Source organism: Danio rerio, chromosome 6 (assembly GCF_052040795.2).
Source record: "Danio rerio strain M-AB ecotype USA chromosome 6, GRCz13ab, whole genome shotgun sequence".
NCBI lineage: Eukaryota > Metazoa > Chordata > Actinopteri > Cypriniformes > Danionidae > Danio > Danio rerio.
Genome location: NC_141026.1, coordinates 41,391,119 through 41,409,288, shown reverse-complemented (window position 1 = coordinate 41,409,288; position 18,170 = coordinate 41,391,119). Strand labels below are relative to the sequence as shown.

General features: G+C 34.6%; 1 protein-coding gene across 2 annotated transcripts in view; it reads right to left on the bottom strand.

The window, feature by feature from the left end:
• The window catches only part of b4galnt1b (beta-1,4-N-acetyl-galactosaminyltransferase 1b), a 33,403-nt gene extending 18,293 nt beyond the window's left edge, over positions 1-15,110 (bottom strand). The window contains exons 1-4 of one of the 2 annotated variants that reach the window (XM_087257661.1): positions 14,905-15,110; positions 8,005-8,133; positions 5,297-5,519; positions 1,921-2,097 (exon numbers count right to left, since the gene is read on the bottom strand). In XM_087257661.1, coding sequence (XP_087113787.1) covers positions 1,921-2,097; positions 5,297-5,511 — 392 coding nt within the window. In that variant the 5' untranslated portion in view covers positions 5,512-5,519; positions 8,005-8,133; positions 14,905-15,110. The remainder of the gene's footprint in view (positions 1-1,920; positions 2,098-5,296; positions 5,520-8,004; positions 8,134-14,904) is intronic. The other variant, XM_087257662.1, reaches the window with a different exon arrangement.
• Positions 15,111-18,170: the final 3,060 nt, after the last annotated feature.

Here is an 18,170-nt window from a genome sequence, read left to right as displayed (position 1 = left end):
GCCCTGCTTGATTCACCATTTTGATTCCCCACCGTCAAATGCAAACCTACGACCTTGATAAACACATATAAAAGTGAAATCCTAACCACTTTTACTGCTTGAAATAATAAAACATGACTTGATATAAAAAAACTTCCTAATAAAATCCTGTATCCGCTAGTTGTTAAGGTATTTTTTGAAGTAAAATTTCTAATAAAATATTACTAAATATACTAAAAAGCTAAACTAACATTTAAGAATAACTGTACAGATAAATAAAAACACTCATAAAAATACCTAAAATTATTAAAACGTTAACTGAAATTTTTGTATAAATTCAAATAAAATGAAGCACATTAACCAATACAAAAAAATGTATATCAATTACAGTAAAATGCATGCAATAGAAACACATCGATTTGTTTATCAAAACATTAACAAATCCTGTTCTATACATTATTTATGTTTGTTTAGTGTTATTTTTATTATTCATACATTTCAGTTCAAAGGTAAAATAAGATGGATTGAATAAAATACACATTATTACTGAATTAAAATGCATTTAAATAAAACAAGAACTTATTCAAACTAGTAAAACTAATCTAGTTAGTTTTTTTATTTTATAAAACAAATAAGGCATTTTCTTGTAGTTTTTCTTGACAACTAGCAATTTTCTGCTAATATTTTATTTGAAATTTGAATAAATAAAAAAATAAAAATCCATTCCTTAAAATGTTTTATAATCAGATATTCTGTTATATACAAATTATTTAAAAATATGTATGGGGCAACATTTACTGACAGCTTGTGCCAATGCAAACCCTTGTGGAGAGTTAAATAATGGTCGGACGTTTAGACCGAATAAAAACTGCACTTTAAAAAATGCTGGGTCATTTCAACCTAAATCTGGGTGTACTAAACCAACAGCAGGGTTCATTTTTAAAACTAAAGCAATAGGACCGAATTTAACCCAATGTTTGGGTTAGTCCATGTTTTACCCAATTTTAAATAAGCCACCATTTTTTAGAGTGTGGAAGGTTATTTTTAAAGCTAACAAATTCATATATTCCAAAAAAAACATGAATAAAAAAGGTTATCAGAGTACATTTTTATAAGAAAATACATTTACTTTAAAATAAATGTGGAGCTCAAGGTATAACTGTTAAGAAATGAAGCGAGTATCATCTAGAGCAGGGGTGTCAAACTCAATTCCTAGAGGGCCGAAGCCCTGCAAAGTTTAGTTCCAACCCTGCTCCAACACACTTACCTGTAGGTTTCAAACAAGCCTAAAGGACTCAATTAGTTTGATCAGATCAGATTAGGGTTGGAACTAAACCGTGCAGAGCTGCAGCCCTTTTGGAACTGAGTTTGACACCTCTCCGAGGTCGGCTTTTATTTAACACCCCAAAAAGCATGACTTCATGAGTTTTGCACCGGCTGTATTAATCTGATTAATACAGCCGATTATACACTGTATACATCTGATTATCGGCTTCGCTATTCGCCACCTATTATGTGCTAATATTATATAGGTCATTATGGAAATGAGCTGTTATGTCTGCTGTGGTCTTTAATTTACACACTGTCGATAGAAAAACACTCCAGAACTTTACACTCTTATCTGCAGGGTTATAAGATCACTCTAAATTGTCCCATTTAGTAAATCTGGCCCAATTAATGGTTGCATTTTTATTTGATAGTCCACTTTTAGGAATTGTTTTAAGTATATACTAACTAGAGTAACTATGAGTAAAGTATTAAAATTAGGCTAGGGTTAGGGGTAGTAGAATATACTGGCATGTATTTAATAGCAAAGTCACTTGTAAGTCACTTATAGCAAAGATTATAGAATACACTTGAGGTCAGGGCTCGGCACAGACACATGCTCTTTATTACAGTTTCTGCAGCTTCATTGTTATAAACCCTCTCAGTAAAACGCACCTCATTTGGAAGCTCTGGTACTCTTTGGCGCGGCGTTTCTTCATCTCATCGAGCTGCGAAGCCTGGAAGGCAGTGTGCAGGGGATGAGCTGAGACTCTGGGGAACAACAGCTGAGCGAAGGGCAGGTTGACCCCTCTGCTCTCTCCTTCACAAACACAGCCGTTACGAGCCAAAAGCCTTGTGGAGGAGAAGAAGAGTTAGCACATTACTGTACATCACATCATCAGTCTGACAAGTATCACTCGCAAATATCAGTTTACTGAGATATCATTGTCCAGATTTATGGGCAACCCAGCAATACTAGTAAACCAAGTCTTTGATAATCAACTAGTTTATTTGATGACATAAACATCAAAACATAATTCATACATCTAAAACATCTCATTTTATTTGGAATATTTAAATTACGTTGGTTGTCATATTAAATAAATGATTAAATTCTGATATAGTATCCTCTCATATTGCGACATTATGACTGTAGCACTTCTATTTCTACGGCACAAGATAAGAACACTCCATCACTCACTTTCCTCTACACAAGAGATGCCCAAAATAGGATCGCGGACCAAAGTTGGCCCATTGTAACCTTTAATAAGGCCCATCCCATCTGAGAGGAGAGTGAGTATGATGAAGAAGGTTGGGGCAAATGCCTTTGACACAGAGATCATCATTTCTAATTTGTTGTAACTTTTTTAGTTTGTTTTGTTGCTGAGCTACAAAAATAAGCAAACTAAAACGAAATGTTTCAATTAAATGTTGCAAATGAATCAGATTTTTTAAAATGTAAACACTGTCACTCTACTATGCAGAAGACATCAGCAAGCAAATTAGGGCAAAAACAAGTGTAATTTTGTTATAAATTAGATTGTTTTGTTTTTACTGTAATTAATTCTGTATAAAATGTAATACTGTAAAAATACTGTATTATTTAATATAAAACAATGTTAGTCATTCTTAAACATTATTAAATACATTAGGAAATTACACATGGTAAATTACCCCACCTATATTTGCCTTCAGTCCACTAGCCTTAGTCAAGTTTGGTTTTTGGCCCTTCTTAAGAAATAGTTTGGGCTTCCCTGCTCTACACTGTTAGACTTTGCAGCAATTTTACAGTTATTTACTGCAAAATGGCCAGTAAAATACCACACACATTCTTTACCGTTCACTGTAATATGCACTGCATTGTGGATAATTGTAAAACTTTTACAGTAACTAACTGCATATTAGGAATTTGCGCTATTACTGTTCTTACTGTAGTTGAAGACAAAAGTGGGACAGTTGATGAAAAAAATATGAATTAACATCTTGTATCACAAAATGTATTTAAAATAGATAGATGAATGAAAATTTCTTTTGTAAACCTTTTAAAATGCATATAATAACAATGAATAATTAAAATAATGTTGTACATGATCTCGTCACTTGTTTGGAATTTGCATAGAACATTTGCTGGATAAGTTGGCAGTTCATTCTGCTGTGATGACCCCTGATAAATAAAGGGACTAAGCCAAAAAGAAAAGATCCACCCTTCCTGCCACAACGCAGCCCTGAGAGTGCAACTCATGCTTGATAAAACATGCTTTTACAATTCTTTGGGGCAATAAAGGATCTTTTCTCTATTACAGCCAACCATTGTTCAGCCTTAATGTGCTAAAATCCATTGTATTACACAAGTGAATTATAATCAACTAAAACAGAGAGCAGGTTGTTGGAGTAACATACTTATGCCATTTACTCCGATAAAGGAAAAACAGTTGATGCATTAATATGACCATGTGTATTGTCAGTTAATTTAGCAGATTCATCTTAAGAAATGCATGAAACTGCACTCAATGAGCTTTTGACCTGCAGGAATATTTTTTTCATATTTTCTTTTAAAGAAAATGATTTTGTTCATCTGTTCACATTTATTAAATGTTTAAAAAGTTAATTTGTTAAATGCTTGTTAAACTTTTAATTAACTGTTTTCTTATTGTTTGTCATTTCAAATGAAATTATTACTCCAGTCATTATTGCTTTTATTACTATTGCAATTAATAATAACAATAATAATTAATATTAGAGTGATTTCTGAAGGATCATGTGACTCTGAAGGCTGGAGTGATAAAGCTGAAAATTCATCTTTAAAATCACTGGAAAAAAATTTAATTAAATTCTAAACTACTTTTGAATAGCAATTTAATACATTTCATTGTTTCACAGTCTGTGCTGTATTTTTTATTAAATAAATGCAGCCTTGATGAGCAGAAGAAGCTTATTTTAAAACATTTAAAAATCCTACTTACTCCAAACTTTTGACCGGTAGTGCACTGTATGTATCTGTGTATAATTTTAAATGAATACCTTATTCAAAAATTTCTGTGTGAACGTAACCCTTATTATTTTAAAACTGCCAAGTTTATTCTCCCAATAAAAAATATTACATATATTTAAAGGGTTTAATTCAAACTTATTATCAGAGTCTTGAAATATAGCACCTTTCAGACATTTTTGGCCACTAAACACAAAAAAATTCAATTTTGATATTTAAAAATATATATAATTAACAAAACAATAATAACACACAGAATTTAATTATGTTTTTAAACTGAACTTTGCCATCACATTGATAATTAAAATGGAAAATATATTAAACAGGAAACTGGTACAGGTGCACTTTAAAAAATTTATTGATTTTTTGTTTTGGTGATTTGAACTTTTTTACTGATTGCACTTTTTTTCGAATGATAACACATACCAACATATTACAGCAAAGACTGAGATCAGAAGTGAGAAAAAAAATCACTTAACTCAATTCACACTACTTTAACTGATGGCAACAACATAGACCATCACCAGATTACAGTATGTCAATTCTCAGACATTCCACAACTAGACAACCATTGATCCAGCATGTTCAATCAGCATACATGAGCTCCAACAAACGGCAATTCATTTAGCAGACAATTTTATCTAAAGCGACTTACAAATGATAATAAGAGAAGCATTCAAATCACCAGAGAACAGCAATAGATAGATGTTGTTATAATGTATGTTTTAAAAATATATTATCATTATAGAGTCCTCGTAACAAAGTGTTTTAAGAAAGTGTCTGCTGCATATGAAAAGAGTGTGTCTCCTACAATTGGTTTTTCATGAAACACTCAGAAACGCACAACATTTTTCCAGAAATATAGATTGATTAATTAGGTGTCTGGTGTATATGGGAGGGGGAAAAAAGTGTCTCCAAACGAAGTGTCTATTGGCGTCTGTTGGTGAACAGTAAAATGGCCTTTATTTGCAGACATTAAAGGCTTTACATGTCTCCTCAGTCTGCTCTGCTTGAACTAATGAAACATAGAAAAACATAAATCAGATATGAAGACTCACTGACCGTGCCACACTCTCCCTGACGCGGTACGGGATGGTGCTGGCGCTGGGGTCCAGTTCGGGAAGTCTCTCCTCCAACAGCCGCTCAGCTCCAGGACCTGGTCTATACCGGACATCCACGGTACTGTAGACCCGTGTGGGCCACGAGTGGAGCACTGCCAAAACCAGCACCACTGATGCTACCAGAGCTAACAGCACTGTCTTACGTAGGGAACGCATGCTACAAACTAAAACACACATAAATACAAAGCGTTAAAACATCATTCAGTGAATTTAAATTACAGTGCACTGAAACTGAAGAGGTTCTTCATGTGAAACTTCATCTAAATTAACTAATGAGTGTAACTTTTTTTTTACTTGGCAATTAATGACATTTTTGGAATATTTGCCAATCTTGTTCAATAAAAAGTCAGGAGAGAATTTTCTTAAATGCAAAAGTATTAGCAATTTATTAGATACAAATGAATAAATCGATATTGACCCCGTTTACACTGATGCGTTTTAGATCGAAAACGATCCACATCCACACTTGCCTTTCATCTAGCGTTTCTGAAAATATCTCCGTCCACACTATGTCACAGAATACACACATCAGGTGGCCACACACACACACTGGCATGCACTGTAGCGTATGCAAATGTCTGAGCTCCAGGCAGTCAGCGAGTTTTTTCAGCACACCTCCCTGGGTGAGAGCAGCGCTCGTCGCACAGTTCATGAAGGATATACCACTGGATCTCATCTCACTATAGTTATTAATGTGATTATTTAGTTCATCTTGTCTTTATCTAACGACTCATTGTTTTTTTTAACCTATTACTTGTTCTCAGGTAACGTGTTTTGGCTGAGTGCAAAGATTAGTGTTAGGTCCCGTGTGGGACCTGTTTGTTGTGGTTCTTTTTTGCAGAGTCAGCATGATAGCTGATTTGTTAATGGGTCATCTAACCTGAGACCCATTAGGTGGTGCCTATAAAGAGTCCAACACTTGACATAAGAATAGAGCTCAATTAGCCAGACTTCTCTGCCTGGTGTTTTGATTATTTTATTTTGTTTTGGATCATGAGCTCAGTTCACCACCATGCAAACGCTTTTCAATATTGACCTCCATTTATACTAACTTTGATTGCTTTAAATAAATTTGTTAATTATGCCTTATTGTTAATAAATCACTTCTGTTTTCAATTTACCTGGTCCGCATTGTCTCTCTTATGTTACAATTTTGAGCCGGTTGTAACATAATAAGTTAATATAATAATGTAACTACGTACACTGATTCTAAACATTTGACTGATTGCTTGTCTTTATTTCCTATAATGTATGAACTTAATGTACATTATACTTCTATATCATTGATTATTATTGATTATTAAAACTAATGTTCATCAAAAGAGAGGGTATGTTTAAAAATTTTCAATGAAAATGAAAGGAGCATTTATGTTATAGGCTTTGTTTTGTTAGAAATATGCATACAGTGAAGATGACGATCATATAAACATGTAGCACGATGCCTCAACATTTGTGGTATCTGTTAAGTAATATGAAAATGAAAACAGGCGGTTGTTTATATAATATTTTCAGTTTATTGTTAAGAAAGTGAAACAAACATCGTAGCCAGGGTGAAGTAAATGACGTTATAAAGTACACTGTTCCATTTAAATATTTACCTGACGTGTCCTCGGGAGTTTGTTTTCCATATCAAACTTGCGAAGTCTAATTAGGCAAGTTATTGTATAACGATGGATTGTTCTGTAGACTATTGAAAGAAAATATAGCTTAAAGGGGCTAATAATATTAACCTTAGAATGGTTTTTAATCAATTAAAAGCTGCTTCGATTCTAGCCGAAATAAAACAATTAAGACTTTCTCCAGAAGAAAACATGTTATCAGACAAACTGTAAAAAAAATTTCCTTGATCTGTTCAACAGAATTTGAGAAAAAAGAAAAAATAATTGAAAGGAGGTCTAATTATTCTGACTTCAACTGTACACATATGAACATGACACAGCTACATTTACATAATAAAAAAAAAAGTCAAACAGGTGTTATTGTAACTGTGTTTGTGAGTTGAAGTTTTTAGAAGTTAGAATCAGTGACTATGTTTATATGGACAGCAGCAATCAAATTATTTGCCTTAATCTGAATAAGACAATTATATAATAAAGGTGTTTACATGAGTTGCTTTTTGAATGTACCTTTCATGATCCTGCACATAATTCGATAAACGTCATTGCGTCACCACGCTTTCCATGTTTCCTCCAGAGTTTAATTTCAGTTGTTTCATTTATAATTTATTAACTTTAACTGCAATTTGGCACTTTCACCTTCATTCAGGAACATTTCATGCCCCCCATCCCCCCCTCCACCAACCAGCAGAGCAGAGCTGTGATAAAAAATGCTATTGGCTGTTTTTTTTTAAAAGAGGAAGAGCTCACGCTTCTTCAGCTCAAATTATACCTCAGCATCAAACAAAAATGACAATTTCAAAGCACTTCAACATGTCCCTTAACTGGAAGTGTTTATTTGAGATATTAGCACTAAATGGCCATTCTACATATTAAGTATTCAAACATAAACAATATTACACACTGTGCTATTTTTGGTGTATGCAGTGTAGACAGAATTATTGACTGTAATGAGTTTGACTGTTTTTAGATGCATTGTGCAACTTACATTAATTGTGAATAGAAGTATTTTACTAATTACTAAGATACTCACTCAGTCCAGTCAGAGCGTGAGGTGCTGTAAGTTGCCATTCCTGCTCCTAAAGGTCCATGGTACTGACTGACTCAATCCTGATGTGACTGACAGTAGCTGATGAAGCTGATGGAGGGCTTTCTCCATCTGCTGAGGTAAAAGAAAAACCTTGGTCATGTCAGCTGCACTGCATTCCTTTACAAGTGTATTACTGTACATAAAAGCAGTACAATCTGTTCATTCACTGTATTCTAAGTCTTCTAAAGGTATAACACTTCACACAGGCTAGGTTATTGGGAAATTCTCATATACTGACACAATGTTGTACCTTTTAATTTTGCACAAGAGTCAAATATAATAATTTGGATGAAACGAAACAATGCAACATCAACATGTTTTCATAGAAATTTAGTGTCATCCTATTACAGGTATAACACAAAATGATCTACTATTTTTGGCATGTTTGGCAATGAGTGTCTAATGTTGTTATGCTTGACACTAAAAATAAAATAAACAGGGTTTTGTGGTTGAGTGTTAAAGAGTAGACTTCATAAAGGTAAAGTTTATATGGAAATCTGCAAAAGCAATGACTTATTAGTTCCAGAGACACAACTCAACTCAATTTTTGTTTGTTTGTGTATTGATTTATTTTGAGTAATTAGTTTAAAAGAGTGTTATTTTAAATGACTTATTAGGTTTGTTGGTTAATTATCTTGGCTTTGCAACTGTTTAAATGTTGCGATGTTTGAACAATATCTCACAGCTATTTGTAACTTTTGTATTTAGTGGCTAATTTGTGTGTTTATAGGTGTATGTTTGTTTGTTTAGGGGTGGGCTTTGGTGCCACATCTCCTTTTAAAAATTTAACATTTATGTATGACTGGACTTGTAAGAATTCATATGAATTAGCCACTAAATTGACAAAGCGTGAAATGGGGCTAAAGCCTTTAGGGCTTTATGGGTGATCAGCTGGCCAACACCTCCAGGTTTGAGATAATTTCACCTGTGTGATCCCACTTCTGACATCAGCTGTAATGCAAATTATTTTCTTCCCATTCAATACATTTTAATATGAAGACTGAAATTTAATAAAAATCTGACAAGGTTTGTCTTTTTATTGCTCTAATTCTCTGGAAAATGATCAGTTTACACACAGAAAAAGAATCCCAAGGGTGGACTCTCAGACAATGTTACAATGTTTTAGATAAGGCTACAGCTTCTTAACTCATAAACAACCATCAGATTACACATGGCTGTAATAGACCAATGATTATAATGCATTTCATCTTTACTTTAGCAAAGCCTTAATTAATTTATCATTCATTCATTTTCTTGTTGGCTTAGCCCCTTCTGGGGTTCATTAGCCCAATCTGGGGTCGCCACAGCGGAATGAACCGCCACCTTATCCAGCACGTTTTCACGCAGCGGATGCCCTTCCAGCTGCAACCCATCACTGGGAATAATTAATTTATAATATTCATATATAATTGTCAATGAACAATATATAATCATCAATCATTAAATTTTCATCTTTATTTCTACAGCGCTTTTACAATGTAGATTGTGTCAATGCATCTTAACATAGAAGTTTTAGCGAATTGAAACAGTGTCAGTCCAGTTTTCAGAGATGAAGTTTAATTCAGTTCAGTGTGGTTTAAATTTCACTACTGAAAGTCCAAACACTGAAGAGCAAAAACATCTCCACAAGTCCCAAACCAAGCAAACCAGTGGCAATAGTGGTGAGAAACAAAACTTCACTAATTGCTGAAAGTGAAGGAAAAGAGACCAGGCTCAATATTAAACATTTCTATCAAACTCTTGAGATCAGGCTGGTCTTTGTGAAACATCACAGAAAATATTTTTAAGTGTGAGTATATTTTGCTGTTTGCAAGCTAACAAAGATGGTACTACTACAAGGTTGTTAATAATTATAAGTGATCACCTCAATGTCTTTTCAATTACCAAACTCAAAAGGCAAAATTAGTAGAAGCAAACTAGTCAAACCGGTTAACTGCAATCCCCCAAGTTATGCAATTAGGTCTACTAATAAACACAAAATAATAAATAATAAAATCAATTTTCTGTTTATCTTTTTGTATATTAAAGGGCTAGTTAAAAAAAAAAAAAACTTTAACCATTTAAAACTTAATAAAAATTACAATTCTATCAAAAATCCTTATCATCCTTAAGTTGTTCCAAACCCATATACCCACAAGAAATGTATACATGACTGGAACAACTTGAGGATGAGTAAATAACCGAAGTGTGAACTACCTAACACAATCTCACAGCATTTCGCAACTGTTTTGTTTTAGTGGTTATTTGATATGAGTTTGTACGATCTCATTTATACAATTTATTATGATTTGCTTATCCCCCAATGACGTTTGGGTTTAGGGGTGGGGCTGGGTGCCACGCCTCCTTTTAAAAATTGCACATTTTCGAACAATTGATCTCGTACAAAATAATACAAATTAGCCACTAAACTGACAAAATGTAAAATAGTTATGTTTCCTCGTGCGATCAGGCTGAAACTATCCCTTTATCATACACTGCAGTGATAAATGAAACTAGTTGATTAAATGTGCAATGTTGAGAAAACAAGCACACCTCTAAACGTTTTTAAATGTGATGTGTAATCATTCAAAGCTCACTTTCTGAATTAATACAAACATTAATAATTAGGAGAAGAATCAGTAAACCGTAAATAGGCCGGCTTTGTGTAAATAAGGTGTAATTTAATCATGTAATCTCCTAAAAGTAACTGTAATCTTATGATTAACATTTTAAAGCATAATACAATCTGGTGACAAGTACTTAATCCGATCACATAATCCATATTGCAATTATTAATTTACCAGTCAGCACTGCTAAGCTAGCACCATTGCTAAAGGCTTTTCTTTGGTAATACCACTAATTGACCCACAGCTTTCCCATCTCACTCCTGAGACTCTGGTCCATTTGTTAACCATATTGTACATTACCAGCGAGCACATTTAAGAGGAAGCAGATGTGGTTTTCTTTTTCTTTTTTCAATATTAATCTTTTAAATGTTTTTAAAATGATAAATGTGTGATTTCCAATAGCATCACTTTTTATCAATTATGTTTAAACTATTATATTTGTCATTTTCAGGATCAGTTAACTGTATTATTTATTTATTTTTGTGGTAATTCACCAGTTCCTAATGACAATGCTCAGTCTCTAAGCCACCAATGATCAGATTTGTGCATTTTTGGAAGGACAGTAGTTATATGAGAATATAAAATATAAGAAGAATGTTAAATGCTTGTAAAAATGTAAGGAATTTGCCTTCCTTGACACAATGAGAAACAAAAATGATTTAATCAAACAGCAAACAGAATTAGGCCACTGCATGATGGTGAACATTGACATGTTGCTACACTTTCTGTATGCTGAACTGTTGACAAAAAGTCAAAATTGCTAATAAAATAACAATTGTGAATAATGTTTTGTTAAAAAAATAAGATAATAAAAAAATCACAATTACAAGCATTGTCTTTGATGCTTACTAAATGTTAGCTCTTCTAGGGCTTAGGAAGCAATTCAAACTAACTACTTCAATAAAAAAAAACATTAAAAGCTATTGGTTATAATAAACATGTTGTTCAAGGGGGTTATATTAACAATATTCTCAAATATCTAATAAAAAATTTACTTATTTATCGATTTTATTAATATTTTTTTCTCTTTAAAGATGAATTTTCACCATCATCTCTTCACTCTTCAGTGTCACATGACCTTTCAGAAACCATTCTAATCAGATTTGCTGATTTTAAATTATTGTCATTCTTATGGTATTAGGTTTAATAACTTCTGCTTAACATTTTTGAAAATAGAAACTGATACATATTAAATAAAAAGATTAAAATACCAGTATATTTTAAACAAAATGTTACTTTTGTAAGTAAATGTATTACAGTTGCAAAAAAAAAAACATGGAACAGTTTAGTTCAGGTTTTTCCTGAAGGCTGATGTCACAATGAAAACTGGCATAATAACTAATGAAAAGTTCAGAAACACAGATTATATATATAAATATTTATTTATTTATTTATTTTTTGTATATATATTGTGACATACGAAACAGTCAAATGGGCTATATTCACATACCAATATATTTTAAAATGACGTTTCATATCAAAAGTTTATAAATTGTATTTCTAAATAAATAAATGCAGAATTCACTCTTAAATAGCACATATTTTACCCCTATTTCAAGATTTAAAATAAGTCTTTTGTCCAGAATGTGTCTGTAAAGTTTCAGCTCAAAACACTCATTAGATTTTTTATTATTGCTTTCAGAATATTGGATTTTCTACTCAACACACAATGTAGCTGTTTTTGTGGCCTGCGTCTGGTTCTCCCCGCCCACAGTTCCAATGTGCCTGTCAAAGTGAGCCTCAATCTCCACCTCGGCTGCATCAGATAAACAGCACAGTGACAGACATGAAGGAAGCAGATCTCACGTAACTTTGTGAGAAATACTACAATAAGAACTTTCCCAATGATTATTTGATGTATTTGTTGTGGAGTTGCAATGATGAGTCACACACATGATGAGTTACAATGTTCACACATGCACACACACAGACACAAACTGTATGCGTTTAACTTTTGGAAATGTGACAGAATACATGTAAATATCCACTGCTGTAGACATCCGTTATGTTAATGTACAAAATAAACCTTTGTGAATGTCCTGCCTTGTTGATATGATTAGATGTGTTCCTACCAGCCTGATCTCACGAGAAAACGTAAGTATTTTACGTTTTGGCAGTTTAGTGGCTAATTCGTACAAATTCGTACAAGTTCAGTCGTAAGAAAATGTACGATTTTAAAAAGGAGGCGTGGCACCTAACCCCACCCCTAAACCCAACCGTCATCGGGGAATACGCAAATCGTACTAAAATGTACGAATTAGATCGTACGAATTTGTACGAATTAGCCACTAAATTAAAAAGTTATGAATTGTCGTGAGATTGTGTTGGTTCCTACGGAAACATGTTCAACCTTCTCAATACAAGAACATAACAACCTCCCTTTACTAAAAACATATCTAATCCCTATTTTTTAAAGTTAATACAATGGTGTCATATTAAACATTAAAGTGCATCATTATCAGTTTAACAATACTGCATAACTGATCATTAATATACCCAAATGAAACCATGCATTACTTTAATACTAGTTACTTAAATACCAAGTAACATAACTTGCTGTCAATCCATTCAGTGGGTGGGGAAACCGCACTCCTACATCACGTTGCATTCGGCCTCATAATGGGAGGGATTTGGATCCTATTTTAATCGGAAAATTTTTAAAAAGAGCCTTACTGTCTTTCTATCACCTCAATATGACTGTGGACACACTATACCTGTACACAGTTCTGTCCAAACAGGTTACAAAAATATTATTTTCATCATAGGTGCAGTTTAAGGTGCCCTTTAACATAAAGTTGTAAAAATAGTTTCATTGTGTGCCACAAAAGAAACATTTTAGACTCCTCAGCGACCGTTTTTGTTTTTTAAAGAACCGCTTTAACAATTTAATAATTTAAAGAACTCTAAAGAACCTTATGTTGGATGTTGGTTCTTTTGATGTAAAATACTCATCAAGGAACCAACTTTTCCATTAAAAAAACATTTTTAAGTGTTGGTAAGCAGAAAAGAAGTCTTACTAAATCATTAATCAACTCTGAAAACTGGACTGACAGTTTCATTTTACTAGAACTTTCATGTTAAATTGATTTAAAACCATTTACATTGTAAAATCGATATAAGCACAATGGCGCAGGGGGTAGCATAATCGCCTCACAGCAAGAAGGTCGCTGATTCGAGCCCTGTTTGAGTCAGTTAACATTTCTGTGTGGAGTTTGAATGTTTGCGTGGGTTTCCTTCGGGTACTCTGGTTTCCCCCACAAGTCCAAAGATATGTGCTATAGGTGAATTGGGTAAACTAAATTGTTCATAGTGTATGTGCGTGAATGAGTGTGTGGGTTTTTTTCCAGTGATGGGCTGCAGCTGAAAGGGCATCCACTGTGTAAAACATATGCTGGATACCCCATTAATAAAGGGACTAAGTCGAAAAAAATAAATAGAATAAATAAAAATCTTAGTGAGTGCGTTTAGATTTTTTTTTTTTTTTGTGACAAAACTTCCAATAAAGCTCCAAAAAGAAAACAAAAGTTCTAATATCATAAATATTCTGGAAGCATCTAGAGACAAACAAACCAGCTAATCAAACAGGCCTAAATAGTCTATTTATTAAAAATTTGAAAGAAAAAAACAGCAGTGCGCAACTAACGCAACAAAAGGCTTATTTATCATTTGCACCTACACGTCCATCCACTGCTATAGAGATAAATCCAAGGGCAGCCCTGTTGAGTGTGCTTAATAGCCAAACGAATGCGGCTTCCCTTCTGATATACTAATGAGGTGTAGTCTAGGCTCCAGCAGGCCAGTGTGCGGTGATTCCCAGCCCGATGTAAACTATCACACACAGGCCGCGGCGCTGTCTGAGACACAATATAGTAATTTAGAGTGCATCATAACGAGCAAATTCCGCAGTTTAAAGCCCACCCTGCCGTCTGTACAGCAATACACAGAGGTACCGATAGCCCCTCGGCCTGTTGTTGCCATATGTCACATCATCCACAGCAGAATTCCGTTAGGCAATCAAGAACCGCAATCCTGTTACAAATATAGCCTATATTGGAATCTGAATCACGTCCATTGCAAACACCAGAAGCTGAGAGACGATCAATTCATTAAGCGGTGCTTATTTCAGTGCATGCACTTAATCGTGGAGCAGAAACAAACAAATGTGACTGAGAAAATGATATCGGTGCTAATCACATCAGGGCGGATGAGCGAGCGATCGCGTTCAAATAAATCTTACCTGTAATGTCGCCACCAAGAGGGATCTCCTACCCTTAAAACACCCCCGGCGGGCTTGTCATGTGAACGCAAACAGCTGATAAATGAAGAAAATCTGATGGCATGGCATCCACCTCTGAGACGGAATGGAGGAGATGGGAGAGGAGTCGGGCAACCCCCTCTGTGAATAACGATGGAGGGCTGCAGCGCGGAGAAATGCGCGCATATGAGGGAGAGACGGAGAGGAGGAGAGAATGATGCAGCTTCACACGCGCTCGCGCTCACGCCTTGGCGCTCCGAGAAGTGGCTTGGATGGATCATAAACCCCTAATGAACTAATCTGAGTTTAATTCTTAAAGAATAAAAACAAACATTCCTTGTCTTTAAAAATGTTGCGTTTTTTTTTCGTTACCCATTTTGTCACTATGCTGTTATTGAGAACAACGCAGATGTTCTGGGTCTACTTGATAAGTTACTTGTTAAAATGAAACTGATATTTTCCAATAGTCACACATTTGACCTGAAACAAGATTTAGATCTTTAAAATAAAGCTTCTTTAATAGGCTACCAGTGGTTCCCGTTTGACATCCATAAGCTTTGTGTTGCACACTCTTCAATGTGTAAAAATATAGTTAAGATGATAAAAAAAAATGTCAAACATAGTTATTTGAAGAGCAAATTACTAAAAATTATTTTAGTAAACCCTAAATGTCTTCTACAGCATCACCATGAAAACTCCATTTTAGAACTATTCTTAGTGTGTAATTTACCATGAGCATTAATAATAGATCATACCCTTTTACACACATCATTAAGCAAAGGAATGATTTTTGGGATGGAATGATCTGGTCATGTGACACATGCCATAAAAAGATCAATTTCTAAACCACTTTTTTTGTAGCTGCAGGGATGCTGTTTGTCCTGAACTGAAAGTATACGCAGGGAATCAGCCTGGAGAGAAGTTCAGTGACAGTCCTGCAGGGATCTATCAAAAAAGTACATGGCATTGACAGTCTGCACTTTAAATGAACAAACTTAATTGATCCAATCAATAAGCCTTAACAAATATGTTAATTTGAAAATAATTTAATTGTTTACAAAACCTTATGTGACAGTGGTGGCACTGGCCAACTCAGATTGAAAGCACGGTCTACCCAGTCAAATAAAGAATTATGAATTCTGCTTTAAACAAAAAGTAAGACAGATCTTCAGATCTTTATCTGACTTGTCTTTATCTGACTTGCCTGATCAAGATCTCTGCATTTGGGGGCTCACCACATTCTTCTAAAACCCTGACAAAACCCATCAGTCAGCTCAAGCCACCCATGTCTTACACTGATTGCCCTATTCAAGTCTCTCAACTCTGCTAGCTCTGTTCAAGCATTCAAGACTCAGTCGACTCATGCTAAGGTCATTGCTCTGCTTGCTCTGCCAATTTGGCCTGCTCTGCCAGGTCCACTGAAGCAACTTGGTCTGTCACTTTCACCTACATTACCTTTACTTCCATTTCCAGTCAGGCTTCTTTTAGATGTTGCTTCCTGATGTCCTTCAGCAGTCCAGCTGTGCTATTTTTTTTTTTTTTTTTTTTTTGAGATTCCTATTTCTTCAAAACAGAACTCTTCCTGGTTGATTTCTCCAGTCCTGCACAGGCTGGCTGCCCTCCTCAACTTCACTAGCTACTCTTGCATCCTTGATATTGTTTTAGATGCCACTCCTGTTCTTCCTCCTTCTATTACTGATGTCAAGTTAATGTCAAGTTAATGCTAGTCCATGCGTTCTTCTGTTGAAGTATCCTTTGTTCAATTTCCTTTGTAGGGGCATCTGGTGTATCCCATGTAAAAGTGTGGTGTCACTATTGGAAACAGATCTCTAAATAAAATTCTCAATCTATTCCACTAGAAAATCCTGATAGATCGGCTTTATATTATTATACAAAAGGCCCAGCTTACTGAGAATCAGCACACCAGATGCGAGGGCATAATGTCAAAAGCAAATCATTGTAATCAATGATGCTGTCTACAGTGGACAAAATATGCAGATACACATTCAGTTTCTGAAGTTCACACACACCCACACTTGAGCAAACATGAAAAAAATAATTTAACATAAATCAGAGAAAAATATTTGTTATTATTTTTAAGTCATAGCCAATGACATGATTGTGCAGTGGTTAGCACTGTCGCCTTACAGCAAGAAGGTCACCGGTTTAAGCCCCGGCTGGATCAGTTGGCATTTCTGTGTGGCGTTCGCATGTTCTCCCCGTGTTCACATGTGTTTCCTCCTGGTGCTCCGGTGTCCCGCACAGTCCAAAGACATGCTCCATAGGTGAATTGAATAAACTAAATTGGCCGTATTATATGCCTGTAAATGAGTGAGTATGGATGTTTTCCAGTACTGGGTTGCAGTTGGAAGGGCATCCGCTGTGTAAAACATATAAGTTAGCAGTTCATACTCCTATGGCGACCCCTGATGAATAAAGGGACCGAAGCCGAAGGAAAAAGTCATGATCAGGTTTAAAAATGACACTGATTGACACAATTGACACTGTTCTGTGAGGTTTCCTTTGGTTATTCTCAATGCCTCACTTTCATTTAGTTGTTAAATTTTCTTGCCATGATTCTAACGTCTTTAATTCACTGACGATGTATTCACAAAAAAACCTTTGTTTTTTTCAAATAAAGTTTAACATTTTAAAATTTTGCCCCAATTGTGGGCTGTATAGTATATGTAACTTATTTAACTTAGATTTCTTTACATAGCGAAAAAAAATATTATTTTCATAAGTGCTCCCTGCTGTAAAATGTAATGTACTGCCAGCAGTAAAAAAAAGAAAAAAAAACTGCACCTAGACTTTATCTCTGTATGTTTCAATTATTCCGTTTCATTATTCACTTTGAAAAAAACTGAAGAGTTCAGATGCAATATCTTCTTAATACCATCTGAATTTTGTGTAGATTCAGTAATATAACGTTTATGGCAAAGGATAGGCTACATCTTTTTATGGTCTTTAGCCTAAAGTGAAATATCTCAACATAAACAAAGGAGGATGAGAAAAATGTTTTGCATCTGGACAACTTCAACTTCAACTGCTAATGAATAACCTAAACATGCCATCTTTCGGATGAGACGTTAAAACGAGATCCTGACTCTCTGTGGTCATTAAAAATCCCAGGATGTCCTTCAAAAAAGTGTAGGGGTTAAAACCAGGTATCCTGGCCAAAACTCCCCACTGGCTTTAGTCCATCATGGCCTCCTCCCCATCATAATTGGCTTCATCATTCTGTCTCC